The 10,793-nt window shown below is 32.5% G+C and overlaps 1 protein-coding gene across 2 annotated transcripts in view; it reads right to left on the bottom strand.

Moving 5' to 3' along the window:
* LOC134274084 (synaptonemal complex protein 2-like) overlaps positions 1–10,793 on the bottom strand; it is a 34,110-nt gene that overhangs the window by 893 nt on the left and 22,424 nt on the right. For both annotated transcript variants that reach the window (XM_062756331.1, XM_062756332.1), the window contains 10 exons: positions 9,088–9,157; positions 8,882–8,936; positions 6,616–6,659; positions 6,173–6,275; positions 5,859–5,977; positions 5,650–5,744; positions 4,151–4,250; positions 3,766–3,824; positions 2,989–3,067; positions 659–724 (listed from right to left, as the gene is read on the bottom strand). In XM_062756331.1, the coding sequence (XP_062612315.1) occupies positions 659–724; positions 2,989–3,067; positions 3,766–3,824; positions 4,151–4,250; positions 5,650–5,744; positions 5,859–5,977; positions 6,173–6,275; positions 6,616–6,659; positions 8,882–8,936; positions 9,088–9,157 (790 nt within the window). The remainder of the gene's footprint in view (positions 1–658; positions 725–2,988; positions 3,068–3,765; positions 3,825–4,150; positions 4,251–5,649; positions 5,745–5,858; positions 5,978–6,172; positions 6,276–6,615; positions 6,660–8,881; positions 8,937–9,087; positions 9,158–10,793) is intronic.

Below are 10,793 nucleotides of genomic sequence, written 5' to 3'. Positions count from 1 at the left end.
TAACAGCCACCAGAAACTCTGTATATGAATTAAATGGATATTGTCTAGTTATGATTGTCCTAAAATTCTCCAAAAGTTAGCCAATTTTCCTAATGTTTGTGCTCATATTGACTTTTATCCTGCAACTACCCCCTGCATTGACCTAATAAAGGTAACCTTATAAACCAAAGCTTTATCCGGTCACTGCCCTAATAAAGCCTCGTGCATGTATTCCGACGTTCAAATAGCATTGTGACGTCACATATACTGCAGTGTTTATGCCATGGCGTCATGGTTTCAACTGCAGAGATGTGGCTAAATCTGTCGAAAATAGCTAGTTTTGGACGTTCAAATGGTAAAAATATGTTGCAGGATAAACAAAATACATGATAACTGTCTTGAAATATAAGCGATATTTGGGCTCGGGTCGAAAACGTAAGAGGGCTCAGCAAGCCTCGCCCTCTATCACGTTTTCTTACCCTCGCCCAAACATCGCTTATATTTCAAGACAGTAACCATGTATTTTATATGAACTAAACTTTAATGACAAATGTTTAAAGAAGATTCAAAGAAAATTTAGAAGTTTAAAAGTTTACAAAATGAACTGCAAAGGATAAAAACAGTTCAAAGATCACCTGAATGACTCAGGTAAACTTAAAATATATACTGTAACTCTTACATTTTTGGATATCAATTTTGTCTTCAGTGTATTCAGCTCTTTTTTAATGGAATTCTTGACTTTAAACTGTAAAAATGGAAAACTTGTTAATCATTATTCTAAATCATGATATCTAAAAGTCGAGAAAGAAGGACACTGGGATAATCTGTCATTTGAAATCTATATCTTTAAAATCTACAAAAAGGGGAAAGGAGGGTATAGGGATAACCAGTCTTTGAAATCAACTAGAACTGTCCAATAGGTACAAATACCCCATGCTAGGTTTTTCAGAGAAGGTGCCAAGTCACTAAATACTAGTATTGGTGTTCATACTTTGTTTTTCTTTCAGTGACCTTGGACTTGCACAATTGATCTTGGGTCAAACTCATGACTCCCCCAGGTCGTAAGTAATCTTGGGGCAAAATGGGAACTCACAGTGTTTATCCATAAAAAGATATGTACCGGACATGAATTAATGAATATTTACATATCCAAATATACTTAAAATTTCCTTATGATTCTTTGCTAGAGAATTGTTCATTTTCTCCTGAACTGCAATGGATGAGCATGAATATCTCAATTGTTACGTCATATACCGCACTTGACGTCAAAACTATAGTGCAAACTGTTTTGCCATGACACCTCTGTACGGTGAATTCTATGATTGATTTTTCCTGTTATGGAACTTTTTTGTCTTTCATTATTTGTAGGTAGTGTTGCATATCTACACGTCCGTGCCTACCATGAATAATTTCTCTTAATGTTCTCTTTCCAGAAGTACGATTTTTCTGATACAACCCCTGGTATTCAAGATATTTATTTTATTCATTCGTATGAGTGAAGGAATGTATTTCTCTCTTGTACATTTCTGAATTTTTCTGTTTGGGAACTTTTACATCTTTTGTTATTCATAGCTAGTGTCGCATATCTACGTATACGTAACTATCATGAATATTTCTCTTGATTAACCTTCTCTTCTCAAAAGTACGATTTTTCTGATTCAACCCCTCGTATTCAACATATTCGCATTTATTTAATTCGTAAGAGTATTTCTTCTGAGGGAATGTATTTCTCTCTTGGATATTTTTGAATTTTTCTATTTGGGAACTTTTACGTCTTTTGTTATTTATAGGTAGTGTTGCATATCTACGTGAACGTAACTATAATAAATATTTCTCTTAGTTAACATTCTCTTTCCAAAAGTACGATTTTTCTGATTTGACCCCTTGTATTCAACTTATTCGCATTTATTTAATTTGTAAGAGTATTTGTTCTGAGGGAATGTATTTCTCTCTTGGATATTTCTGAATTTTTCTATTTGGGAACTTTTATGTCTTTTGTTATTTATAGGTAGTGTCGCATATCTACGTGTACGTAACTGTAATGAATATTTCTCTTGATTAACCTTCTCTTTCCAGAAGTACGATTTTTCTGATTCGACCCCTCGTATTCAAGATAATTACATATTTTTTTCCTCTCCTTTACTATCATCTTTAGAATAAATATAATGTGCTTCATAAAATATGTCAGCTTGAAGCGTCGTAGTTCATGTCCTTGTGAATCTTCAAAAATTAAATTCATTTCTTAAATGAACTTTTTTCTTTCTCGCACAAATGATCCTGGGTCAAGGTCATGTCACACCCTTAGGTCATAAACAATCTTTGTATAAAATAGGAACGTACCAAATTTATCCATAAGAAAGATTTGGACCAGACACAAATTATGCACTTTTTCTTTTAAAGACTTTGATCTTGCACGAATGATGTTGGGTCAAGGTCATGACACACCCTCAGGTCATAAGCAATCTTTGTGTGAAGTAGTAGATTCAAGTTTTCTTCATTAGGAGGGCATAGATGAAACACAAATTATAAACTTTTTCTCTTCAGTGACCTAGAACTTGTACATATGAATTTGGGTCAAGGTCAGGATACACCCTTGGGTCATAAGCATTCTTTGTGTTAAACGGGAACTCACTAAGTTTATACATAAGAAAGATATGGACCTAACACGAATTATGAATTTTTTTTCCCAGTGACCTTGAACCTGCCCAAATGACCTTGGGTCAAGGTCAAGACACACCCTTAGATCATGGGCAATCTTTGTGTGAAGTAGCAGATTCTAATGTTCCTCCATAAGAAAATATGGACACTTTTGCATAAACAGACAGAGGGACAAGCCGATTCCTATATACAACCCCTCCCAAAACTTGGATTGCAGGGGTATAACAAGTGGGGAAAGGAGGGCACAGAAAAATAATCAATCTTTTAAATCTACAAAAGGGATAAGGAAGGCATGGAGATAAACAAGTTTTGAAATTACAGTACCTTTAAGTTTGTCTATAAAATTATTACCTGAGATTTATCAGCACACTGTTCACTATGATGCATTTGTTTCACAAATTTCTCCTTTGCAGCTACCATATTTTGTATGCTGAAAAATAAAATACATAAAATCAAAAATTAGTGGGATTTTTTGTTTTAACAAGATGTGTTTGTGAAACTCTGCGCCTGGCGGCAACAAAGTTCCAAAAATCATTTTTAGCATATACGCCGCAGTCAAGGTCACAAGGTTATTGACATTGGTGTCATTTGAAAGAACTTAATTAGTAGAGTATGCATACCAAATATGAAGTCTCTATCTTCTATGGTTCAAAAGTTATGAAGAAAGTTCGAAAAAGCTATTTTTAGCATATAGGTAACAGTCAAGGTCACAAGGTCATTTACCTTGGTGTCATTTGAAAGATCTAAATAAGTGGAGTAGGCACACCAAATATGAAGTCTCTATCTCTCATGGTTCAAAAGTAATGGTGAAAGTTCGAAAAAGCTATTTTTAGCATATAGATCACAGTCAAGGTCACAAGGTCAATGACCTTGGTGTCATTTGAAAGAGCTTAATTAGTGGAGTAGGCATATCAAATATGAAGTCTCTATCTTTCATGGTACAAAAGTTATGGTGAAGGTTAAAGTTGACAACAGACAGAAAGACAAACAGATAAACAGACAGACAGGAAAAACACAATATACGCCTCAGATCTATCAATCTGGGCGCATTAAAATATAATTATGATCTTATAGCTATTGAGACAATTTAACTGTGTCCTTGCTACTATGATGTACATACAGTATTACCTTGTTTCTTGGCTATAGGTATGTCTCTGTATCTCTTTAAGCTTTTCTTCAAAATACATCTGAAAAGAAAAAATTACTTTTTACCAGTTGAATACAAGTAGTATTGTCATATACACAAACGTATACATTTTACATTGTTTAATGATGAATAACCTATTTTCAACTACAGTCATTCCCAGGAAAAAATTATCTATTAGGAAAGTATAGATGAACAGATTTTTGGCCCCCAATAGATATGTATATATATATCAAGGGATTTTAAATCCCAATGATATTTAGAGGTGGTCAAATAATATTTAACAGACTTTTGACTGTATATATTCTACATTTATATAGAAATATTCACAGAAGATTTTTCCAGGTTTTAATGAAAAATAAACAATACCAGACATTCATCCTCTGTCTTTTTCAGACTTATCACATCTTTCTCCAGAGATTTTAGCTCTTCTGATATTCTGAGTTGAAATTCTTCAATATATTTAGTTCTGGAACAAAATTCAAGAAAGTAATTTAATTTCAACTTGAACACAGTTTTATTTTAATGAAACAATAGCTTTATTGGCAAAGTTACAAAAAAGAGTTCTGGAAATTGGAAAATGAGGTGCACATGATCAGTGTTTTAAAAGTATTTAGAGTTTTGTGTACCAGAGTTTCATCTATAACATTGAGATATGAACTTTTAGATAGAAAAAAATATCAGAGGATGAAGTGAGTAAAACAGACATCATCCCTCTTCAAATGAATAAATATATAAAGGAAATGATGTATGTTGTCTTCAATCAAAACAAGTTTTTTTTTTTTTTTAAAACTTCATCTCAAATGATATACCGTATAACGGGTAATTTTTACTGCTTAAATTTTTACGAATTGAGCATGTCCGTAAAAAGTAAAATCATCGGAGGTGAAATTCTAGATCAATGTTTTAGCTTTTTGAATGCATTAACATACAAATACACGTATAAAATGTGTCTGGACAATCCGATGTAAAAAATAAAAACGTGTTTCCGTGATAACAGGAATAGTCGATTCAATAAATGATGAATTGTTTATTCATCTAAATACCTTTATATATCGCAGGTCCTGAATTTATTCCTGTTTTCAATTAATGCACATGTCTACGCATCATTATTGTTGTGAACCAAGTGCCCGTCTTCATTTTAATGGAAGCAAAGAGAGACAACTCAAACCATCATGATTAAGTTAACAGAATTACAGGGGACACGGATTACGGTATATTAAATAAATATGTCAAAGTTTTCACTGCAAGCAAATAAAAAAGAAGTAAGGGTCAAATTCTTGAAAAACGGATATAATTTGAAGACTTCAGTCTGTTATAATTAAGCCATTATCAGAAATCATGTGTCCCGAAAGACGAACCAGGTAATTGATGATGTTTGTATAATTTGTGTATTAATTAAGATTTACTTGTTTGATCCTAATTGATAATCAATTAAAAAGTTCCCCAAGTTACCAATGGTTGTGAGTACTAATTCTATAGCCTCCAGGTATTTAGCTAAATGGCAGTGATAACACTGAAATATTCTCATAATACGATGTTCAAAATTTATGCAAGACTTTTTTTTACTTCTGTGAAATTTTACGCGTTTAAATTTTACAGGTTTATAAAACTCGTAAAAATTAGGAAAAATTAGCAGCATGTAAAAAATACCCGTTATACGGTATGACTGAAAAACATGTAAGAAATTTTAAATTGGTAACAATCAACCTGCAAAAACTATAAAAAAAAAACCCTTGTCATCAATTTGTTTGGCCCAGATTTTTTGTCAAGCATTACATTTTAGCCATTCTTTTTTCTGCTTACATTATTTAGCCATTATGTACAAAGAAAATCTTTTTACTGTAATAGTAGTTTTAAGTTTATACCTGCTTTCCTTCAGTTGTGTATGGGTCTTCAGACAAGTCTTCACCAGTGATTTTAGAACATCCTTTGCCATGGATTCAAGTTGTTTTTTCTTTGCCTGAAAAGAAAAAAATCACCAGATTTGATTTTTTTTAAGATTGATAAAGATGTATGGAATCTGAAAACATCATTCTGACAAAACAGTAAACAGAACCAAAAAATAAATACTTGCCTGCATTTGGTTCTGTATTTCAATTCCAAATGAACTGATTTTGTCTGAAACTACACTCTCTATCTCTTGAGATGAAGCAGTGCTAACAGATATAGACATATTTTCTTTCTCATCATCACCTATAAGATAAATATCTGCAGGTAAGAATCAATTACTGCATATCATACCTGGTCCTATCCTCTTTAATTTTAAAAGTCAACTAGTTTCAGTAGTAGAGGGTACGGTTACAGATGTTACCCAAATGCTCCTCAACTCCCTTTTAATTATAAGTTGAGATTTAGAATCATCAAACCTTGTAAGTTGACGAAGCTTACCTTTTTTGTATTGTTGCATTGTCTGAATCCCTCTCAACCAGTTAACTTGACAAGCATTTTCAATTACTTGTTCCTCTTCTGTGATAAAATTTCTCTCCCTTTCCTGTTTTTGTCAAGTGCAATATCTTTCTTCTTTTTTTTTTTTAAATAGACACTTTTTCTCAAGAAAGTTTAAAGACTTTTTCATGTCAGTCCTATTTAAAGTTATGTTGTCACAGTTTTTAAATATTGACTATACTATACATAAAAGAACTATGTCGTGAATATTTTTTTAACAAAAACTATATTTAGTAATTAATTAATTAATTGTGATCAATTATAGAAAGTGATTGATAATGCTTCAAGACAAATCTACTAATACAGATATAAATCTCAAACAGTTCTTATTTTAAATTTCACAGATTCATTTAAGGAATCTGAAGTTCAAAAGCATAAAAGGATATTGCTTGTTTCCTCTTTGATGGGTTCCATCCACTTTCAACGGACTCTGAAACAATTTTAATGAAAATAAGCATTTTCAATACTGGTATTTTAAATATTACAAAAACTGTTCATTTATTTGGCCATAAAATATTAATTTCTTGGTTCTAAGGTCCTCCCTAATCTCTTCCAAGGGTGCCGCATTGATCCTTTTTATTGCTAAATCAATAACATAAAAACAACAAATCATCTCCCTCATCATTTTTTGAGGTTTTGTACAATGTAAAAAGCTGCCTCATCATGTTTTGGGGGAAATAAAAAGTTTTTTAAAAATGCCTCCCTCCCTCATCATATTTCTTGAAACCAGAAGTCTCTGTCGAGACTGAAGCTCTACTGGTTTGTACTTATAGCAAAGGAAGAGAAAAATACTTAAGCAGTTGGGAATTGAAACTTTATAACAGCAATAAATAGAATAATGATCCTTGATTAAGTCTTTCTACATTCTTAGTGTAGTCTACTTGCATGCCACATTATATTATAATCAGACTAAAACTGTATTTGAGTGGTATTTTGAAAGTATTAAACAGAAATTTCTATATTTAGTAACCAAGGCAATAATGTTCATCAAAGTCTAAAACCGATACACAGAATTGTTTATCTTAGTGTAGTCTACTTGTGTGCCAACTTACATTGAAATCAGTCCAAAACTGTAGGAGATGTAGCATTTTAAAAGAATTTCACAGAAATTTCTATTTTTAGTAACCACGACCACACTGTTCATCGAAATCAAAAACCGATACACAGAATTGTGTACCTTAGTGAAGTTTACTTGTGTGCCAAGTTACATGTATATTGAAATCAGTCCGAAACTCTAGGAGGAATAGCATTTTGAAAGAATTTCACAGAAATTTCTATTTTTAGTAACCACGGCAACACTGTTCACAGAAATCAAAAACAGAATTATGTATCTTAATGTAGTCTACTTGTGTGCCAACTTATATTGAAATCAGTCCAAAACTGTAGGAGATGTAGCATTTTGAAAGAATTTCACAGAAATTTTTATTCTTAATAACCACAGCAACACCGTTTATCAAAATCAAAAACCGATAAACAGAATTATGTATCTTAGTGTAGTCTACTTGTGTGCCAAGTTATATTGAAATCAGTGAAAAACTGTAGGAGGAGTAGCATTTTGAAAGAATTTCACAGAAATTTCTATTTTTAGTCACCACGGCAACACCGTTCATTGAAATCAAAAACCGATATACAGAATTATGTATCTTAGTGTATTCTACTTGTGTGCTAAGTTATACTGAAATCAGACCAAAACTGTAGGAGGAGTAGCATTTTGAAAGAATTTCACAGAAATTTCTATTTTTAGTAACCACGGCAACACCGTTCATCGAAATCAAAAACCAATACACAGAATTATGTATCTTAGTGTAGTCTACTTGTGTGCCAAGTTATATTGAAATTAGACCAAAACTGTAGGAGGAGTAGCATTTTGAAAAACTGTTTACAGACAGACGGACAGCTAGACAGACGGACAGACAGACGGACGCCGGATGCATTACTATCGCATAAGCTCTTCTGGTCTCTGACCAGTAGAGCTAAAAATTGTTTACAGACAGACAGACAGACAGCTAGATAGACGGACGGACGCCGGACGCAAAACTATCGCATAAGCTCTTCTGGTCTCTGACCGTTCATCGAAATCAAAAACCGATACACAGAATTATGTATCTTAGTGTAGTCTACTTGTCTGCCAAGTTATATTGAAATTAGACCAAAACTGTAGGAGGAGTAGCATTTTGAAAAATTGTTTACAGACAGACAGACAGACGGACAGCTAGACGGACGCCGGACGCATTACTATCGCATAAGCTCTTCTGGTCTCTGACCAGTATAGCTAAAAAGGCCTGAGAACCAAGGAATTAACAACATTATTTTTTATGGTTTTTAATGTAAAACATATGCTTTTGAGGAATGTTGCTATTAAATTCCTCTATAGAACTTGAAATTAAATAAATTTTATTTTGCAACTTTTGTTGAAGATTACTTTTTCTTTAGATAATCAAATTAAATGGAAAAACCACCCCTCCCAATCTTGTGGCAGTGTGGTGATGTCATCAGTCTTTTGCTCATTTAAACTAAAAGATGTACTTTCTTACACTTTATCCTTTTTTATTCGTTTTTATCAAAAAAATTCTAGTCTTGTCAATACTCCAGTTTAAATTTTCTTGGAAACTGGGAGAGGGCAAACAAACATTCTTTTAAACATGGCTTTACCCTGGCTTTCTTGAGAGGTCTCAGATTTTTGTGAAGAAGAAGCCTGATCTTCTATCTGCAATAATTATTACACAACATTAATACATTTAATCACATTTCTTGATGACACAAACTACTATTTTATTTACCTATTTTAAAATTAATGAGAATGATAAATTAAAATCAAATTTTTCCATTTACACTTGATTAAGCATAAAACATCATACATTTTCACATTCCTCATTTTGGTCATGCCTTGGAATATATGGACTGATAGGAAGAAGAGGGGTCTGCAAACTGAAATAAACAAATTGACACTTTGTACATTTTACTGTAAATAAGGGGAACTTTACTATAGGTGAAATCTATGGGAGGTAATCTAAGCCATTGTTATGATACTTTGACTCTGTTCTGGGCCCAAGACCATAAACTGTGAAAAGACTTTTCAAAAATATGATTTTTTTATCTTGACTACCGTAAATCTGGAAATTTTTACGTCGATTTATTTTTGCGAATTTGGGTCAAAAAGCTATTGATTAATTTTTACACTTCAAAATTTTGCGAATTGTCACTGGCGCTAAAAATAAAAATCACTTAAGATTTTCATATAAGTTTATGTTTCAATTTAGTATGCACAGTTAGAATACCACCAATATACTCGCACCGTGCACATGGCAAGAAATTGCAGAATCGCTCCGAAACAATTTTAAAGATAGAATTACAAAAGGATTTGCACTGAAAATAACTTCTAAATTAATTATAACAAACCTTTCAGAGGTTGTGTATGCCTTTTAACCTAAAATATAATCCAAATAAAGACAAAATATAACTATGTTTCTCAACGTTTGGTTTTTTCTCACGAAAATTTACATGCCGTGTTTACATTTGGAACTCTCTAGTAAGAGCACTGAGCTCGAGTTATCGCCCGTGTTGATACATGGTCTAGCTTTCTTGGCAAAATAAAAAAGTTGCTTGTCAAACCATCGGACAATATTGCATATAATGAGGGCAATTTACATGCACGGGTAATTGGTAATTAGGTTGTAGTTACAGTAGTATAAACAAATTTCTTTTTAACCAGAAGTCTCTGTCGAGACTGAAGCTCTGCTGGTTTGTACTTATAGCAAAGGAAGAGAAAAGTACTTAAGCAGTTGGAAATTGAAACTTTTCAACAGCAATAAATAGAATAATGATCCTTGATTAAGTCTCTTTATGTTCTTAGTGCAGTCTACTTGCATGCCACATTTATATTATAATCAGACTAAAATTGTATTTGGAGTAGCATTTTGAAAGAATTTCACAGAAATTTCTATTTTTAGTAACCACGGCAACACCGTTCATCGAAATCAAAAACTGATACATAGAATTATGTATCTTAGTGTAGTCCACTTGTGTGCCAAGTTATATTGAAATCAGACTAAAACTGTAGAAGGAGTAGCATTTTGAAAGAATTTCACAGAAATTTCTATTTTTAGTAACCAAGGAACACCGTTCATCGAAATCAAAAACTGATGTACAGAGTTATGTATCTTATTGTAGTCTACTTGTGTGCCAAGTGATATTGAAATCAGACTAAAACTGTAGAAGGAGTAGCATTTTGAAAGAATTTCACAGAAATTTCTATTTTTAGTAACCACAGCAACACCGTTCATCGAAATCAAAAACCGATATACAAAATTATGTATTTTAGTGTAGTCTACTTTTGTGCCAAGTTATATTGAAATCAGACTAAAACTGTAGGAGGAGTAGCATTTTGAAAGAATCTTACAGAAATTTCTATTTTTAGTAACCACGGCAACACCCTTCATCGAAATCAAAAACCGATATACAGAATTATGTATCTTAGTGTAGTCTACTTGTGTGCCAAGTTATATTGAAATCAGACTAAAACTGTAGGAGGAGTAGCATTTTGAAAAATTGTTTACAGACAGAC

Source organism: Saccostrea cucullata, unplaced genomic scaffold, assembly GCF_032062105.1.
Source record: "Saccostrea cucullata isolate Sc308-1 unplaced genomic scaffold, CSIRO_AGI_Scuc_v1 ctg497, whole genome shotgun sequence".
NCBI classification, from domain to species: Eukaryota; Metazoa; Mollusca; class Bivalvia; order Ostreida; family Ostreidae; genus Saccostrea; species Saccostrea cuccullata.
This window is presented reverse-complemented; position numbering and strand designations above follow the sequence as displayed.